Raw genomic sequence first — 20,987 nt, forward strand, 5'->3', positions numbered from 1 at the left:
TTTCATTAATATTTTATAAACTGTAAAGTAACATTTTTTAGAAAGCTAAAATTTCACTTTGATCTGTTGTTTTACACTAAATTTATTACTAAACAGCTGATTAATCTTACAGCTGTAAATATTTTATCCTATAGGTTCATTCTGATGTTAATACAGCAAGAAATTTTAATACATTAAAAACTAATTATGTAACATTTTTTCTGTTAATGTCCGCATCAGCATTCTTTGGTAGTTTTCACAATGTCTGTATCTACAGACTTCGGCACTAAAAGGGTTCAACTTTTTTTATTTTGATAAGCTGCCTCTTTGGTAACACTTTCAACAAATCTTAAGTTTTACATTTATTATTTCCATAAATAGGAGTCGTTAAAAAAAATGTTTAACATTACTTTAGGACCCTAACAATGAAGGGTACAGACCTGATAGTGCTATCGGAGCATGCTGTGACGATGATGTATGGCGCAAAGCATGCTGGGTAAATGGAGGCAGAACTGAGGTGACCCCCCGCAGGGGCAGCGTGTATCACATCCACTCCATCGGGCAGTGGCAGTTCTTGTGTGCAGACCTGTGCACATAGATGAATTGGCAATACTGAACGACACTTGTGTTATTCGTTGCTCCAAAAATGGTCAAAAAGCTACTGTATAAATCACTAAATCTGTCTTAAATGTGCATTACAACACTTCAATTTGAATAAACATGATTTAAGAATCAATACAATTCATTTCAAGTTGACCTTGACCTAGAGGAAGGTTTTCTCGTTCAAACTGCATTAAATAATAATTGCTATCATAAATCAAACCTTAAAAATATTTCGGTCTCGCTGTGGAAAACCATCTTCTATTCACGAAATTTTTGACCAAAATATTCTTTGATTAAAACTAAACTTTGATTTCAAAAGGCCTAGTACAAAATATATATTCACATTGACAATCTTTTTACTTTTATTATTACATTAGATCCTTAAAATTTTCTATCCAACTGCACGAAGAGTCCCATTAAAATTACAATTTGTAGAATTCCTATAAATTTATGCAATAAAATGAGCCTTGAGTAAAAAAACTACTTATCTTAGTTCAAGCTTTTATAAAGGTATGAATGTTTGCTCAGAGGGTTGTAAATAAATATTGCTTATAAATGAATTTTCATTGAGCATTATGTTGGTAATACAATTTGGCATTTTTCCATAAAAAAAGACATTCAAAACACAGAAGAAAATATTCTTCCGAAGCAGGAACTCCATACTCATTACTACTTTATACATTGTGGTAATGTACTATAAATATCATTATTTTACAGAAAGTCAAAAATAAAATGTTAAGTTCTTCCTCACAAAGATTACAACTTGAGATTGGGCAATTCCAAAATTAATTTCTTTACTGATAACTAATTGTAGACCTACTTTGAAAATGGTCGATTTGGATTCCAAATGTTTGTACATAAATACAGATGAAAACTAGCTCAACTAAAAATCAAAAAGCCAATATATCTTTAGGAACAACTTCAAACAATTGATGAATTTTGTCATTCACTTTGAGACCCCTTAAAATCGATAGATCAGCCCATGTCTAATATTAAAATTAGATTAGACCACACACCACACCCTCACCTTAGTTGTGGTAATCTGTACATGTCCTGTGTTGACAAGTCCGTGCCCTGAATCCTCACACACTCTTGACGACGAGTCCATATCCTCCACAGTGTCGTCCTGCACCAGCTGACTGTCCGGGACATACATTAGGCTACCGTTCAACTCTGTAACATTGACCTTCAAATTCAAATATTTTACTGTCGTATTATTTACATAAAAACTCATAATGCAACTCATTAGCAAAGTCAAAATACTTATAACTAAATAATTAAATTATTCCTAAATTGATAAAATGACTAAATAAATATGTATTTATTAACTAAATACGTTCTTGTAAACCTTAAACAAAACATTCACAAAATAACAGCATACTTATATAATGTTATTTTTATAATTCAGTCTTAGGAATTTATAAACTAAAATTGCACTTATTATATTTACAGAACTCTAAAAAATTCCAGTTAATCCAAATTAAAGTCGAAATTCCAAATATTAGCAGGAGTGCATAGAGTAGCACTTTGTATGAACTCCTTTTCTTTATTGGCAGATTTGTATGTTGATTTCTTTATACAAAATAATTATCTTTGTGTAACGTATTTAATTCTAAACTCTATGCATACATAAAATAATTTCTTATTGACTTTTACTAAATTTTATTTTTGAAAAAATCCATAAAACAGGATGCTGGCAGTTAATAACACCTAGATTGTCAGCAACTAGAAAACTGGGTGTTAGCAGTGGAAGGGTTAATACATTAATTAACACAATGGGAAGTAGCAAGACCACAATAAGCAATTTTTAATACTTTGGTAGCAGAAGATGCGACATTTTCCAGCACACTTCAATATGGTTATTACCACACAATAAATTATATGGAACATAACCATAACTAACGCGTTTAAGAAATACCTTACTACCGATTACTTAAATCATATTTCTCACCGTTGTTATCGGTCTGAGAGGAGATGACAATGCGCCATGTGTGGATGGTGGTGCCCTGTGTGGTGCGCTCCAGCACCACGAGGTAGAAGGGCTCCTCGAACTCTGCGTTCTGTTGCAGATCCACTATGGCACTGAGCCGTCCCTCTGTCAGACTGAGACCCAACTGCTGAGCGACCCCGCCCTCGCTCTCCCCCGTGATCAGCTGCTCTTGGAACACGTGCAGGAACTGTGTGTTCTGCCAGTCCTGCCAACACACGGACACAACCGTTCCACAGAGGATACAAGTATAATATCTCAACTGTTCAGTTCTACTGAGACAGCTGTTTTACTGCCACATCCGAATTGACGTATACACCTTTCACGTTCAGACAGAACGCACGTTATGAAGTTTTAGTTTCGTTATTAAGCATTATTTTAGCCCTGGAAATGCTTACTGGCATATAAATAGTATTTGAATTAATTACTTCCATCATACATTCCAAATTTTGTAGTGTGAATACATTTATTTCAATGTCAGAACGTTATCCTCAGGCTTTTATCAAACAATACGTCCATCAATCCACCAGGTGGCTTCATCCATAAAAATCATACACACAAACACAAAATAATAAGATAATCTTTAATAATAAACACGTGTAGTCACGCTACAACATTTGCAATGTATGACGGAGGTAATTAATTTAACTAAATCTTAATTATCTCATCTTGAATAAAATAAACATGAGAACTCTTGCATATTTTGCAATGTATCAATTAAATAATTTGTAACTGAACTTTTTTTATCATTTACAAAATGGGATTAAAGATCTCAAACTTGTATAAATGTGTCCTGATACATTTACTAAATAAAAGCTTTTGTGTTTCTACAATCATTTCAATATAAAATAATACAAATAAAAAAATATAACCATCTATTTGTTTAAACAAAACATGATTAAATCACAATGTATCAAAACGATACACATAATTCACATGCCTGGCTTTATAATAAATATTTGTTTTTTCTGTTTTAATTAATTAATTGCAAAAGTTAATTTAATCCTGGAACTGGTGATCAAATTTCTATTAATAACAGAATCTTTTATAGTGGAGCTATTTTTATTTTGTTTTTATATGTGAGTACAATTACTATGATCTAGATCCCAAAGAACATTTTCCGTAAGCTATAAAGAGACATTTTATACGTATTTAACGTACAAAAGTTTTAAAAACAAAAGCATTTTGAGCTGGTAAGCAAAATTCTAAAAAAACACAATTTTTCAATTGAGAAATGAACAGATTTGTGCAACGTATTAATGACTTGAAGGCTGTGAAACTCACACGGAAGTGAGAGAACAACTCACTGCGGTACGTGTACAGTCAACTTACATGAGTGGCGTCAGCGATGGCGTCCAACTGTATAACACAGCCAGGTCGAGCTGTCGACTGTTGGGACACGATCTTGATACGGTCGTGGAGAGAGTTGTGTTTGGCTCCGTCTTCTGACGATAGATCGGTCGACAAGCTCATCTGCGACCCCTGCATACCAGAGCATTGCGGTTCAGGAATGTATCACATACAATTCAATATGTTATAGAATACAATAGACATACAGTGAACAGGCATGTTTGGTACTTGCATCTTCTCAGACACACCTTTTATCAAAGCCGAGTCAAACAAAACAAAAGGAATCACAATATTCTAATAGAATATAAGATTTTTAATGATTTTTGTATTGATGTTAATAAAGCATTGGATTTAAATAAAGTAAAAATGGATGTGCCAGATAAGTTATGCCTTGGAACTGGTAAATAACCATGTTGTAATTCAAACAACTAATGTAATGAAATGTGTATCTAGTCTTAGTTCATCTAAAAGCCAAGATTACTATGGGTTTTCTAATTATGCTATTAAAAATATAATTGATTTAGTTTTTGAACCAATAACATATTTATTTAATACTAGCTGTTTCCCGCGGCTTCGCACGCTTTTCGTAAGCTTTGCCCGTGTATGTGCACTTCTGGTTCAAGTGAATTATATTTCCAACGACGATGTAGAGTTTGTATTGTTGCCACGATCAAGAAAATCTGTCAAAAGTGTATGTTTATAGCCATTGTTTACGTACATGTACTTTATTATAAAGTGGTCTAACACGCAAGCTTTAAGTTCAACCAGAAATGTATTTTGAAGACAAATATACATCAAAGCTTAGCGCCTTCAAATAGTTTTTCGCTATTTAATATACTTAACTGTCTCGTAATCGCAGTTTATAGTGTAGAGGCGCTTCAAAAACTTTTAACTTTTGCATTGCCGCCTGGTGGTGAGATACATCAATAGGCATAGCATATAAACCTTCTCCGTTGAAAAGTACATTAATATACAAATTTTCATAATGATCGGTCAAATAGTTTACGATTAAATAAAGGACAAACACACAAACATTCATTTATATATATATATATATAGATAATGTTAGATCAGAAACTATATCAAAAAGCACAAAAGTAATTCCGTCTACAAAAAAAGGTAAAGGAGAGAAGTCCATCCAGCTACAGAACTATATCCTCAGTTCCTATTTTCAGTAAGATTTTTTAATCGTATACATTGTACCAACGATTTTCCAGATATGCTAGGTTGCACTCAATAACAAAACACAATAATTAATATATACCCAAATCTAATTATTGAGGTGATGTTTTAATGCAAGTCTTTTATTTTAGAATTTTTGATCATTATAATGTAATATATTATTATAATTATTATTAATATAATAATTATTATATTATATTTATTGCATCTAATATATATTATTGCAAGCTGGCCTTTGTCATACATGTCAATGCCGATGAAGATGATTGATTGATATTTTTGGATCAATAATAAAGCACCCACAAACGTAAAACAATTTTTTATGAATGTGTAACATGTCTATTGAAATTAATCAATTTGTAAAACGTAAAGACATAAATCACTAAAAATAATGCAATTCAACATACGAGTATTGATACAATATGGAATCATGTCTTGATCATTATATTAATATAGAAAATATATTATTATATGATAAAATTCACAAGTTCATAATGTGAAAATTAAATTTAATGGATAAATGGTCTAAAAGCCCTACAGAGATTACTTCCCACTCACCATCATGCGACTGCGCCTCTCGGAAGTAGAGACCTCTGCGAGCAGTGTCCGGGCATCGATGACAGCTTGATACACACGGAGACTCTCCCCGTCCGAAGCAACAAAACAGGCACTTGGAGAATTGGACAGGTTGCCTAGTGTTGTGCTGTCAACAGGAAAACAGAACATATCTCGATAAATCTCTAGCTCATAAAGTACAGAGTCCCCGGGTTCCAAGGAAATTCTTCAGATATATCTCACCTTGGCAGTAAAGTTGGTATCCAGGCCACGTTTGAGAAGGCTGACATCTTCGGTGAGTTGATTCGCGCAAGTTCAGACACGCCTCCAGACTTGGACAGTGGGCCGACGGCATCCACACGCCATAGGATCAGTTCACTACAAAAACCCTGTAATACCAACATAATCACATGAAATATTTCAAATTCAATATTTTTATAGTAGTTGAAAAATTGAGTTTGAAAACTGTGCTAACGGTGTATTCTTTACTACATGAATACATATTATATTTTACTACTATTAAGTAGCATAATTAGTTCGATCAGTTCCTATTTTTTATAATGGAACATTTACAAAAGTTTGAAAAATGAAATGTATAAGCTACATTAATTTATTTTCAAACTGAGGGCATGTAAGGATATAAGAATATGATAGTTGGTGTTCATTGATTGGCAAATTTTTAACAAATTAAATTAGGTAAGAGGCAATATTAATTTATACCCTTTGAGCAAAATTAAGACGTATCATTTCATTCAACAAAATTTTATAAATATATATATTTATAAAACGCTTAAAACTCCTTGTACTTTTCATATCTTATTACTGACAACAACAATATGTTATTACCTACAAACCATTACTATAATAAAGTTCTACTTATAAATAATAATCCTATTTCTATTCTTAATTTTTCACATTATCCAATGAAGAATAACTAATATGCAACTCAAGTCTCAGACTGTACATATGGCTGTAACACTTAATTCACAGAAACTCTGAGAACAATTATAAAAATATGTCTCAAACAGAATACAAAGCTGTCGTAGGACTTTGATATTTATTCACAATTTTACACAAGTTGGTGAAAAGTTAGGTTTTACACAAGCAAATCCTGTAGCATTTAAATATTTCTCACTCAATCACCAATAGAGATTTATAGTGTGTTAACGTGTTAAAAGTACACACTTCCCACACATACACTGTATATTTTAAAATCAAAACTGTGACAGAATGTTTTGCAGTTTTGTACTTGAAAGTGATACACCACAAAGTTGTTCACGTTCAGTGCCTGCTACTGAAAGCTGGGGTTGACCTGGAATTTGATATCGCTTTGTTTACAGCCCACTCAAATACTGTGTGCTTCTGGATCTCCCTTTCATTATAACCAAGCAACGTTCAAAGCACACTGGTACAACAGTTTAACCCTTCGTGCGCTGCTAATAAATCAATTGATTTCCCTATAACGCCAAGACGTCTATAAAATATATTTTTCTTTAAGTTCAAAGCTAATTTTTTATTATAAAAATATGATATAAGATGTAAATGCAAAAATATTAAACATGGAATTTTAGTTAAAATTACCATATTAATTGATAAAAATTTAAAAATAACAATTGACTATACTGTGAATTTGATCTAAGTTGAAATTCTTGGTACAGACTAATAAAACTGATAAATTATATAAACTACCAGTTATTAGAGGATTTCCTTATCTAAGGTTTCACAGATAAGGTCTATCATCTTATCTTACTATCTGGGCAGATAGGATATATTTGGTTATGGCTCTGTAGGACACACAAAAGAGCAGGTGGATAGTGCTAGGCAAAGGGCACTCCCTCCCCTTGCTGGTGGAATGGATGTTGTGTATAAATACTTCCTTATCAACCATCAGCCATAATAAGCACCATATCAACCTGATAAGTACCTTATCAACTGTGATCCATAATAAGCAAGATAAGCACCTTATCAACCCAGATAAGCAGAGCATGCACCTGCCGTTTCCAGGGTCTTTTGTGAACTAAAAAACTCTATAAGAGACACAATGTGTAATATGGGATATATACTCGTGTTTGGCGTTTTGGTCAAAGTCTACCATTCTGATATATCCATCTACTACTCACGGTGAGCGTGGTGGGGTCGTCGCAACAAGGACTCTGGCACACAGGAGCATCCTCGGGCAGGTTGTGGTGGGAAGTGGTCAGCAGCAGCGGGAGCACGGGATGACAGGTTATGTCGTTCACTCGGAACCTGTGACCTGACGCTCGGGACGCATGGCCGATACTCAGGACCTGCACACACGTTATTATATTGAAATTGTCAAAATAGAATGGTAACTCCCTTAGGTGGACACTGCAGTAGCTTATTAGTGTACTGCCACTTCATTCACTGTGTGGAGGTAGAAATCTGAATGAACGTTAAATTAGTAGATAATACTGTTAATTATTTTGAAGAAGGTTTATGTGTAAGTTTTAGATCTGTTGACATGTCAAAGGCTTTCGATACTGTAAAGCATAATGATTTGAAATATCAGGAACTGAGCTTCGCTCAGTATTTTTTCTGGTAAATTGTGTTTTGGGATTCATTTTATGATATACTTGTCTGAAAATTATAAAACTATAAATGCTATGGCTATTTATTGTTCTGTCATCTTCTGCATTAAAGGATGCTAGAGCTAAAGATGTGTTTCTTATTTTTCTATAAAACTCTTCCGAATATGGGTGATAGTTTAACCCTTTGCATGCCAACGTACCGGTATTACGGCCGTCGGCTACACAACTGAAAATCGCCAACGGCCGTAATATAGGTACGTCACGTTTTTCGCCTGTAATTTTCTTACAGTTCATCTTATTGCCGCGAAATTTTGACCAATCGATAGTCGATTAGTTGCTTTGCAACCACAAAGTAGTTAATTCCTTTATGGACTGTTTGTTTGGTCGTATTTGAGCTTCGCAGCTGTTGAATTGTTTGGTCGAGATTGAGGTTACGTTTGTGTTGCTATGCGTTGTTTACGTTTATAATTCTCTCATTACTTTTGTTGTTAGGGCATTTTTACTATGCCCCTTTTATTAGATTCATTGGTACTTTGGGATTATACAGACCACACCCAGACATGAATCGTTATTTGACATTTAGCTTCAACTGATTAATAGATTAGCGTAGAACAATATTTCGTCGATATAAAACAGGAATTGTCTTATCGCAAACCCCTCCCCATCCTCAGACAGTTGACATTTAGTTTCTACTGATTACTAGATTAGCGTAGAACAATATTTCGTCAGTATAAAACAGGAATTGTCTTATCGCAAACCCCTCCCCATCCTCAGACAGAGGTCAAAGTCGAGCGGTGTAGTAGATAACGTGATTGCAGAGTCTCGCCGCCCGTTCGCTTTGTTGTACTTTCGTATTTTACCCCTACATTTCTCCAAACACAAAAATTCAACAAAAACAAACATTACCAAACAAAAACTAAACTCTTTATTGAAAAAAAAACACACAAAACTTGTTATTATTCTTGATCAAACTCCGCCACCCAAAACGCGAGTGCCTCCGGCCGAAGGTGCTTCCGAAGCTTGCGCTGATGTCAACGAAAGAAAAAACATCCCTCGAGATAGTATCTATCAGTAAATATAATTCTAGAGGGGCTGATCAGAAATATAAATTGAATTGTAATGGAAAGGCAATTATGTACCGTGCAAAAAACTTAAATAATCATGTGATGCCACGCGGCCTGCCGTAATCGGGATTCTCGAGAAAGATAAGATAACAGCGACCACAATACCTGGAAATGCTTGTTGATTGATGGAATGTTAGTTCTGTTACTCAAATACATCGTTTTATAATGTTCTAAGTTCATTGAAAAAAGTTTAAGCGAATCTGACCTCATTAACAATTGATAATCTTTGTAAGTTTGTAATTTTGTAATTAAAAAGTTGTTTTTTCGTTCTACAATGTTTGTTTATAATATATCTATAAATTTATATTTTTGTGTTCTTCATACTGATGTGGTTAATATAATCCCAAAGTACCGATTTGTATAGTGTCAAATATTTATTTGTGAATATAGTGTAACATTACATACAACGTCCATGCAAATTACAAACCGTTTATTTTACCGTAAATTTTACAAAAACTGTGCCCGTGTCACATTTAGTGAAAAAAATCATAACTGGACTTCTATATAAGGTAGGCTTTTGAAATTTTGTAATTAGGTTAAGGGTTAGATATAGTTTACTAGGATATAACAGGAAATCAGCATACAGTTTTTTTTAAACCACTTATTTGTGCTAAAAAAAATGTTTTTTGGAAATGTTAAACTTTTTTTCTTAATTTTTAAATTTTTTATAAGTTTAAATTACATTTATGCAACTAAAATTTACCAACAGAACAAGGGCATTTCATAAGAAAAATAATGGTAAAAAAATCATCAATATCTGTTAAAAAATAAAAAAGTTATAATACATTTAGTGAAAGCTTGCAAAACTGCTGAAAATGCCCTTGGTGTTTTACTGCCCTTTCTGGGTAGTACTTTTGGAAAATGGGCTGGCATGCAAAGGGTTAAAAAAGAAATACTAATTCATTTGAAAATTTTGGTTGTAAAATTTACATGTCATTACGCATGCCCTCAGGCGACTGAATTAAAGTGTGCTTGAGTGCTGGGGAGACCTCACTGAGGTCAAACAGTCGGACTACCCGTTGAGACTACAGCGAACCAGTTCTGATCAAATCCTGTAGAAAGAACTATGTTAAATCATGTACATTCTACATTCATTTGATAGATTATAAAATGGACTTCTTTAGTATATGGCATACACTGGAAAAATAGGTTTTTAATATAAATTGTAAACTTAAAATATTTGAAAAAATTACTGCCAATCAGACTTTCATTTCTGCATAGATCCAGCAGATAATAAACATATAGAAAATATAAACTGCAAGTTATATATTTTTAACAAAACATGATAATTTTTCATTTTGGTTATCTATTTAAAGTTATTTCACAATGTATGACAAATACCATTCAGTAATTTGCTTACTGATGATCGTCTGTTACTCACGAGAAGACAAAGTCCAATGCACAAACGTAGAATGTACGAATTTCAAGTTACATTTACTTACAAAACCACGATACGATACGGAGAGTCAAATGGACGACAGAATATCCTTAACACCTTAAAAACTCACAGTTTCTTTGTTACACTGTTAAAAAATGCTGTCAAAAAATGAAACAATTTGGGCAAACCTACCTGTGTGAACTTGGTTTTGTCAGCGAAGGTCAACTGCCACAGGTTGAGTGTACCGTTGCTGTGTTTGGTGACCATGCTGAGTGTAGGTGAGGGGGGTGCGGTCAGCAGGTCATGGAGGGAAGGAGTGTCACCCCCCGTCGAGCTACCGGGTCCACGTTCGGCCCCGGCGGAGTCTCCGCCTAGGGTCGCCCCGCCCTCTCCTGCCCCCGTAGTCTCCGGGTCCGTGTCCTCTTCTATCACACTGGGTAACGGTGTCGACTGCGGATCTTCATTACCGGTCGCTGGAACGTGTAACAACTTTGTTTTGATACAATCCTTTACCACAGTTTTGAGTAGTATAAAATAATTTTAAAATTGAAACAGTAAGTTTGTACTTCTCAATTTAATATTAAAAAGTTTCATTTTATTACGATTTGCCAACAACATTTAAAAGACAACTTTATTCACAGTCAACTTTGATTTTTCCTTGAAATATACTAACATTTATGAATGTTATTCCCTTAATAATTAGTGTAGAGTTTTGCAAGAACTTTTGTTTAAAGGGTATAATTCAAATCCATACAACGGCTTTCAGTGTATAAGACTTTTTAAAATGCTCTGTTATAAAATAATATACATGTTATAAAAAATACACTAAAATGAATAAATAATCGAACATTTTATTTTTTATGGAAAACAACTCGACCATTACAGCATTTTAGACTCCTAAAATTAAATTACAAAAGTTTAATCAGACTAGATCTGGAAATTTAAACAAACTGAAGAGAAACAAACAAAATTAATTTTAATGGCTCACACACATTTGGTCTTTAGTTTACCACACTTTAACATTAGTTTTATTAGGTTTCTTCTTCTCCTTCTTTTTCTTCTAAGGGGCAGCCTACTGCCATGCATTTAAGCCTCAAGGGCTTTTGACATACCCAGGCCTACCATGAGGCCAACCAGTTTATCGTTTCAGCAGTTTTACAAACCACCAAAAACAACTGCTCAGGTCCTCCTGGGGAAATTCACCACCCTTGTCCAAACTACCAAAGATGGCATACCGCTCTCTTGCTATTGCAGGACAATCAAAGAGCAAATGTTCAGCAGTTTCCTCCTGCTCATTTCACATTCTACAGAGCGGATCCCAGAAAATGCAGATTTTGTGAAGATGCTTCCTCAGATGTCGGGTTTTTTACTAAATAACTTAATTATTGATGAATATACTATTATCTTTTAACGTCCACTGAGAAATTACTATTTTGAGCCAACATAACATCTGGAGAAAAAGGTTAATCAAAAGACAAGAAACCATTGGTTCCCCTAATGATTATCAAAGTGCCACCATACTGACCAGGGCCGTTGGGTGGAGACTTGGTGGCGGCGGCAGTCTTCACTACGTCACGAAACACCAGCTGCAGGTGACAGCACGATGTGTGATACAGGCAGACATTGTTGGACATGGTCATTGCGTCGCCCAGCGGGAACGCTGACGGGATGCGAGTCGAGAATGATACTTGTGCTTGTCTGAACGAACCGGGATGATATTCGTCGAGCCACTCCACCACCCTGTAACATGCGACAGTGTTGACTTAGACAGTAGGAGCGCTGCAGTCTGCACCACACCACAAAACACCAGCTGAATGTTAGCTGGGGTTGTGCAAGGCAGTTGTCTGGAGCCGCTCTTCTTCTTAGTTCTTATTGACAATGTTTCAAAATTAGACATTAGTGAATGTACATGAATATTTACATCTTTATATTTGCTCTAGTTTCTACATTAATACTAATATTAACTTATGTTTATTACTCATACTTTGTTTTTAAGGGTTTTTTAAATACACTTTTTAACACAACATTTCATTTAGATTTTATTATAGCCTTAACTTTTTCTCTCGATTTTCATAATTTATCTATATCTTATATTAACTCTTCCCACCCCGTATATATTAGAATGACAGACTTTTACCAAAATGCCAAATACAGTTATATCCGATATTATAGGTTATGTCTCTTGAAGAATTTTTTAGTTTACAAAAGGCCTTGGAATTGCCTGGTGCATGCTCCTTACTTATCGCAGTTGCCAAGGAAGTATTTATAAACGACCTTCATTCTGCAGCAGGGGGAGGGGAGCGCCCTTAGCCTAAATCTAAACACACACTCGTCAGTTCTGCGTCTCCTACAGAGCCATAACCAATCATATCTATGGCGTGTATTACTGCTTTCTCTGTTGTCACGAGTGCACATCTACTATGTATCTTGTTATTATTGTTCATTCTATGGTAGTGTTGTGATCAGTTTAAAATATGTATCTCGTTTTATAGTAAAATGTTTTACATTTTACAATAAAATTCAAATTTATTTGAAATAATCAGTTTTGTAAACATTTAATTTGTATCAATAAATACACTAATTTTAAATAAAATGCCCTGTTTTATACTTTATTTTGCTTTTACCTTTTATAATTTAGTTATAATAAAAATTAGCTCTGAACTTAAAGAAACAAAATTTTTTTACTTGTCTTGGTGTTATAGGAAAGTTAATGGATTTATTAGTGGTGTGCGAAGGGTTAATATCATCTAAATTTGTTTATAAACTATAAAAAAATAAAACTTATTTCAGTGGAATTTTACAAAAGTCAGTCCATAATATGAACTCCTCTCTGCACACAGGCAATTGGTCTATACAGTACATAATTCCTTACATTATTGTTGAATTTCCTTATTTGAATTTCGATGGAGAATAAACATGTTTGTATCTTGTATCTTCGTATGAGGCTGCACATTTCCCATTTGAACAGTTCATTGAAAAGATTGTGTTCTTTTCTAAACAACTCTAAAAAGCAATTATGGCACAAAAATAAAGAACACGGAGTACAAGTGGTACTGACCAGATGAGGAAGCTGCCGTCGATGGGGTGGATGGCAAAGAGCAGGTCAGGGTTGTGGTGCCAGTCGCGCAGCAAGGCCTCTATCTTGGCATCCAACGAGTCAGAGATGTGGCCGCCAGTAGGAGGTCCAGCTGTGTCTGTCGCCAGGGAGTTTGATAGACGTCGCATTGCTGCACCAACAGGAACAAAGTCATACTGTTACTACTGTTATTTTCAAGTAAGAACTGTCAATAGCAGTTTGTAAATGCCTGCCCACTTTCAACACTGATTGTTAGTTTTATTTCAACATGTTCTGCTCTCCGTAATATTTCTGTTAACAATCTCAATGTCGGAAGTTGTATTTTATAAATTTGGTGGTTTATGGTTTGATTGTGGTTCTGGTTTCTAGAAATGTTATCACAGTCTGTGGAATTGTACAACAGAATTGTAAGTGCTACCATAAGCTATTCTCATAAGTAATGTTATTAAAACTTTTGAAAAGATAACTTGTAAAAGAAGAATGGTAAATATATGCATTTAAATTGAGCACTAAAGTTTTATATACCAATTATTATTTTTCACTATTTCCACAATAGAAGTGGATTCTTGAAAAGTCTCAGCTGGGACTTCATTTAACTCCAAAGGTTTCAATTGCACTTAAAAAAAATGTAACCTTTGATAGAAGACGATTTATGGCAACTGTGGATCAAAATTGCATTACAATTTGTAAAATACAATTATGGTACAAGTAGATTTAGTAATGATTATAAGGGTTTAATTATACAATATTAAAATTAGTGATGGGTCGAAGCCAAATCCATTGAATCTTCACCAAAGCTTGAGATTCGAGAATCAATTTCTGGAATTCGACATTCAAATTTGTGGAGATCCACTGCTTCATTAATTATCGGCTGATTGACAATAAACAAATGACCAATCACTAACACATGCTATTCCCGTACTTTTAATTTCCAAAATTGTAAATACATAACATAAATAATAGTGTTTTGATTGGAGTTAGTATTTTCTATATTTATTTCCGTGCATTGCTGCAGGTTTTTACCGCCATCAAACTTTCTCCGGTACTATGAAGTGACAGACAGAGTACCTGAGTGTGTGGTGACTACTGTTGGGGAAGCTGCTCTGACCGTGCTGGTGCTCGTCGCTGCTCTCGTCCTGTGACACCGACTTCGACACCTTTCCTGTCCCGGTTTTCTTGTCTGAAACAATTAGAGGCAAACGTTCTATTCAGTGTTCTCGGACAATGCCACAACAACAACCCACAAATTCTAGAACGTATCAGATTCAGAGGGGAAAACCAACAATAAAGAACGTCACAAAATAAAATCCTCAGTCTGAGTAATGTGTGGTTAAGAATAACGTACGTATTCTGTCAAATGCTTCGTGTTGCACTAAATTAGTTATGGAATTATTACTATAGAATAGAAGAGAATATTTTTATTGTGTTGACAATATATATTACATTGCAAAGCAATAGTCTATAATATCAATTTTTTACAGTATTTATCTTAAAAACTAAATCCATTCATTCGACTTTCCACACAGCTGCACGTAAGCACACATACAAAGAAAGAAAATTCAGAATTCATGGGATCAACCCCCAGGATTGCAACACTGCCGCGAATATCAATCCCAAGTATGGCTCCATGAACTTGGCAACTGAAATAAAAAGCAAAAGACACCAGATAGTGTTTTAATTGGGTTAAATTTTTTTGGATTTGTTTCTAAATTTAGTGTTTCAGGGAGACTGTTAATGAATTTGATCCCAGCTTAAGAAGGGAAGCATTCAAATGCTGCTGTTCTATGTTGTTGGGCTCGAAAGCGCTCCCGAGCTCTTGCCTCCTATCTATGTATATCACTGCCCTGAGTCAATATACACTGAAATCAACAGTAAATTACTAATTTAGGAATCTCTGTTATAACTAACATTTGTATCAAAATACTACACAACATATTGTGATGATATACAAGGTAGGAGTACATTGGATTGTGTATGACAGGTTTTGCTAAGGATAGAATAAAGGACAACACATGGCGCAACAAACACCATCATCAAACTTGATCTTGTCTACATAGGAATTAAGTTCCTTACAAAATTTTGAAGTCTACAGCTCAATTCATTCTCGAAAAGGCCAGACAGAGTGTCTAACTGTTATCTCTCTGTATGATAGACTTCACTAATGCACTGTCACTAATATCAAACCATTGTAAAGCGGAAAAACGTACCAAGATTATATTTTACTGGTCCAAGGATGGTCAGATGAGATACTCAGTTTAGCAGAATTAAATGGGTTGTGCTAATATTTTAACCCTTTAAGCGTCATAAAAAATTGGACCTGATCTTTGATTAAGTTACATTTTTTTTTTTTTATTTCCAATGTGTAAAGTTAAATTTATTTTTGTTTCTGTATGTCAAATTAGAGTTATTTAACAGTAAATAAAATTTGTTTAGCCCTTTTTTTGGATTTCCTAGGCTAATTTTTAACTTTTGAGAATATCGTAGAATAGCAGTGTAGTTGTCACTAATTTTTTTATCATTTATTCAGTAAGTAGGGGAATGAAACACAGTTTTACAGATAAACATATACTTTATTATTAACTAATAAAATTATAAAGGTACAAAAGCAGACAAAGAGTGTTTTTTATTTGGTGGCGGGCTGTCAAAACTGGCATTCCGCGCGTCTCCCACAAGCCACTGTTATCGCGTGGACTTTGAACTATCTTATCGCTCAGCAACTTGTAGGACGGCCTTGCGGGGCTTGAATTTATATGTTTCTTGCTTTCTGAGAACATCCTTATGACCGCAGTAAAATATGAAAAAGTTTGGAGTTGACCAAGTAATTGCTCAGAATTACCAATTCTTCAAATTCCAAATCGTCTGGATTCGCCATTGCACACGTGGTAAGAATAATGGTAAAAAACACTAAATAAACACTGGACACTGCTGTATATAATATGAATAATTTACTTTAAAAAGAATAGGACACAACAGAAAATTAAAACACAAAAGATAACTGAAATACATGTGCGTGTACCGGACGCTTCTCACTAACTAACTGACTAGATGCCTTGGCGGGAGCTCCCGTCAATGACTTTGTGAAAGGCGCGGGGCCACGCCCGCTAGACAGTGCTTGGCCAATTAGAAGGCACTGCCACTCCCATTGTAATAGAATTCGAGGCAGGGCAACCCGTCTGTATGTCGCTTGACTACTAGAACCATCCAACAGCAATATATTCAACTAACATAGCAGTAAGAAAATAAAGAATGCAAAAACGCGGATCCAGGCAATAAAGTTTTGAGCTTGTAGTGGCCCTCCGCGGATTCGCGTCAATAACGCTGGAAAGGTTAAAACCTATTTTTTAATGTTATAAAAATAAATATACAAGACATTACTAAACTACATCACCATTTTAGTACAATTTTCAAATATTTTGACTACTTATTAAATGTGTATCAGATAGAAATTCTATTGCAGAGTTACAGGAGATGACTAATTTTAAAGGTGTAATTAAATACAAAACCAAATGCCAAAAGTTCATACATCTTTTAGGTTATGTACAAAAACAATTGATATTTTTGAATAACTAATAAAAAATATTAAAAGAACTAAAAACCGTTTGGATAGCTATCAATAATATTTTCTTAATGAGGCATCTCTCAAACTTCTAAGATTAAAAACTAAGGTGCAAAAGGGTTTGGATTAACATTGTTCTTACGACTTTAAAATCAAGAGGGTCACCAATAGAGCTGGCTCTTTAACACTGCATAATGGTAACATATGATACCTTTGCACCGCAGTAACCGTGTTAGTTTAGATACGCAAGAACCAACCATTACTAGGAGGAAAGCTTACTTGGTGTGCGTTCCCCAGCAGCTTCTGCTGTCTCATGGTGGTCAGAAGAATCATGGTTACTCGTCTCGAAATGTAGACCTTCTTCTTTCTCTACTACCTTTCTAGTTAATTCCTGAAATACAACGTTCTTTGTTAAAACCACTGTCAAAGTCAGTTAATTTAGGTTATTCTGAAAGGTATGCTCAGTAATATCATAAACCTTGGTTTAAAATAAATGGTACAAGTTTTCAATCGCACCTTGTAAAATATTGAAAAAAGTGTACATTTAATCTTGATTACTTAAATAGAGATCTGTGATCCACGAAAATGTTTGGTTCAGTAAGCACAAAAAAGATCTGATAGTTGTGGACAAATATTTTACTGGTACAAGGCTAGTTCAGAACAATTCAACAATAAAAATTTAAATGGTTAACACATCAAGAATCAAGAATTATTGTATTCACACAAAAATCAATGTTTACATGCGTGTTAAAGAAATGAGAGTAAATTTGTATATAAAATATCAAAGCCTTATCTGTCTCAGTTGTAGACAAGTTATTTGTACTGTACTTGTGTTGTCATCATAGTTTTACACACTTACAAGGATTCTATTCAAAAATTCATTTTGGAGAGAGAACGTGTTCTGTTCCCAGTAAAGGTACACTAAATTTTATTTTATTCATAAATTATAAACCTCTTGTACTGTTTTTAATATTCTACAATTCATTAAATACAATGGGAAATCAAATAATTTATGCAGGCTAGTTTTAAACTGAACAAGATTATTTATTTTAGAATTAATTACAATAACTCCTATTTCAAGGGAATTTGTTTTAGAACACAATTAAGTGTGACAAATAATACCAAATTTTCATTGGATTTGATTGATGTGAACGCTATACTGAATATATATCTTGATGATTATATTCAAAGTTAAATAGCTTAATTACTAAATTCATAGGTTTTAAAAACTCTACGAAACGGTCCGTTGGTTATAACTGAATTCTATAAATATTCTATTATTTTCAAGGGTGAATATAAGAAAAGGTTTTGTTGTCCTGATTTTACCTGAAGAAAAGAACAATTGCATTCTGCTCTATTTTTGCTCTAAAACACTAAATTATCTGTAAAAGTACAAAACGAAACCAGAATTTAGGTACACAGTTTTGTTCCATACAAAACATATTAATCTCAAATTTTCTGCACCAAAACTTGCTAATCTTTATAATAAGTTGCTAACATCTGAACAGTGCCTAGAGGGGGAGGTTTTGGTACATGAGGGGTTTATAGTTCTAAATATTGTCTAAGATTTTATAACAACTTACAATGGATAGATTAAAAGTGTTGATGTTTTCTAGTCAACTTTTACACATTTAAGAAAATTCCTAACCAAGCATATGTCATTTTCTTGCACTAATTAAAAGAATAAGCTGATTTTTTTTTACAAGCTATCTTTAATCCTCCCTCTGAGAATCATTTTATTTGTTATTGGCATACCAATCTCTAGCATTGTGCAAGAACAAATTTTTTATTCAAAAACTTATAGTGGCTACTGTAAAAAAATACATATCTATGTTCACTGTGAGAAACACAGACATTGCTTTAACTACGTGCATAATTCTTAAACAAAATAATACATAGAAAATCTAGAACAGACCTGTAGTAGACTTTCAGCCTGTAGAGAAAAGGCAGTCTCTTTGTTGTTGAGCCAATGGAGGACAAAGTTGGGTTCTCTCTCCGGATCTCCAGTCATAAGGCTGGGTACCAGAGGTATATCTACAACAACAAAATATACCTTCATATGCCTTTCTCAAAAAACATTTACATATATACAAATATATTACATATATCCACAAATAACACATCAATTTCACTACGTTAAGAATTACTTTTACGTCCTGACAGTTGAATAATTTTTTTATCATTCCTTGTTTCTTCTGCACTTTAGCTGTAAATAGATTGTATAGCCAAGATTTCATTATAATTCGACATAAATTACATTATTAAACACCTGGAGTACTCGAGTCTACAATCTTAACCAATAACAAAAGTCAATGGAAATTAGCATCCCTCCACCAGTACGCACTTGGTCCTCCACACAAATCCAGGTAAAACCACCACACAATATTGTCGCTCATACAATTTTTAACTGTGAATGTTTTTAGTTTCACATTACCTCTCAAGCCATTAACGTTATGAGCCCTCAAAGACTAGGTGTGGATTATGGAGATTACGGAAATATCCGATACAAAGGACATGAATGTAACAACTGACCTGTCTCAGCGTTGATGCTGGCGGCCAGATGGAAGTGAAGACCAGGGGTAACACCGGTCCCGTGGAAGCCATAGCTATGGAAGTCGTGCACACTGTAAGTAGACGGCAGTGTGGGTATCGTCTGGTTATAAACCCCGTTGAGGCTCTGCTGGTGCTTGGCGTGCCGTCTGATGTGGAAACATGTTCTGCAACAACCCATCGTCTTCTTGCAAAATAATCAACATTTTACTTCTGTTAAATCGTGACTCATTTTCCAAGATGGGTTTATTTAGAAATTCAACTCTTCACAAATAAGTTTAGTAAATCACTTTTAAACACGCACTTGTTTATACTGTAGTGTTTCATGAAAATACTTTATGGATTACAAACAAAATCAGTAGAAGATGAGTCAAATAAAATATTTTATATAACACCTATGGCTTACTACGAGGTTACCCACTTCATATGCTTCAGCCGCTGCATGAACCGGTGCTTGTGCCTGTGCGTGCGGAACTTGGGATTCTGAGCGGCAAGGGGATCGAACTGGTGCATGTTCACCAGTCCATCGTCCGGTAGCACCGTCTCCACCCACACTCGGCAGATGTTATCCTTGCAGGATGTCACCAGCATGTTTGGATACTGATCCCCTGGAACATCGCATTATTGTTAAGACACGATCGTACTTCCTTGTCAATGTGTATGATGTTAACTAACTAACTAACTAACTCACTCACTCACTCACTCACTCACTCACTCACTCACTCACTCACTTACTCACTCTCCCTTGCTTTCTCACTCTCTCTCTCTCACTCACTCACTGTTGCTTTCTCACTCTCCACTCACTCACTCACTCACTCGCTCTCTATCTCTATAGAACAACTAGGAGTACTGCAAGGAGCAGTGCTGGTGCTAATACTATTCTACAGCCAATTTTTATTCAGTTTTATTGGTATAAACTAGTTTTAATTACATAAAAACTAATGGAAAGCTATGACTCACTTGGGCATGTACTTGCTGGTTTTACGCCAGCTGAGTTGGGGTGACAGCCCGGGGATGTGAGATGTACACAAAGTTGTAGTTGAGCTCTGTGCTTGATGAGTTGACAAACGACAGACTGTGTGCCTCCATGCTCTTGGC

General features: G+C 34.6%; 1 protein-coding gene across 1 annotated transcript in view; it reads right to left on the reverse strand.

The window, feature by feature from the left end:
* The window catches only part of LOC124372528 (dmX-like protein 2), a 52,769-nt gene extending 32,288 nt beyond the window's left edge, over positions 1–20,481 (reverse strand). The window contains 16 exon segments of the mRNA XM_046830927.1: positions 420–565; positions 1,610–1,755; positions 2,534–2,777; positions 3,902–4,051; positions 5,660–5,804; positions 5,900–6,045; positions 7,777–7,944; positions 10,900–11,180; positions 12,233–12,447; positions 13,766–13,917; positions 13,919–13,934; positions 14,852–14,963; positions 17,619–17,730; positions 19,255–19,373; positions 19,872–20,056; positions 20,311–20,481. Of these exon segments, the coding sequence (XP_046686883.1) occupies positions 420–565; positions 1,610–1,755; positions 2,534–2,777; positions 3,902–4,051; positions 5,660–5,804; positions 5,900–6,045; positions 7,777–7,944; positions 10,900–11,180; positions 12,233–12,447; positions 13,766–13,917; positions 13,919–13,934; positions 14,852–14,963; positions 17,619–17,730; positions 19,255–19,373; positions 19,872–20,056; positions 20,311–20,480 (2,507 nt within the window). The 5' untranslated portion in view covers position 20,481.
* Positions 20,482–20,987: the final 506 nt, after the last annotated feature.

Source organism: Homalodisca vitripennis, unplaced genomic scaffold (assembly GCF_021130785.1).
Source record: "Homalodisca vitripennis isolate AUS2020 unplaced genomic scaffold, UT_GWSS_2.1 ScUCBcl_3430;HRSCAF=8962, whole genome shotgun sequence".
Taxonomy (NCBI): domain Eukaryota; kingdom Metazoa; phylum Arthropoda; class Insecta; order Hemiptera; family Cicadellidae; genus Homalodisca; species Homalodisca vitripennis.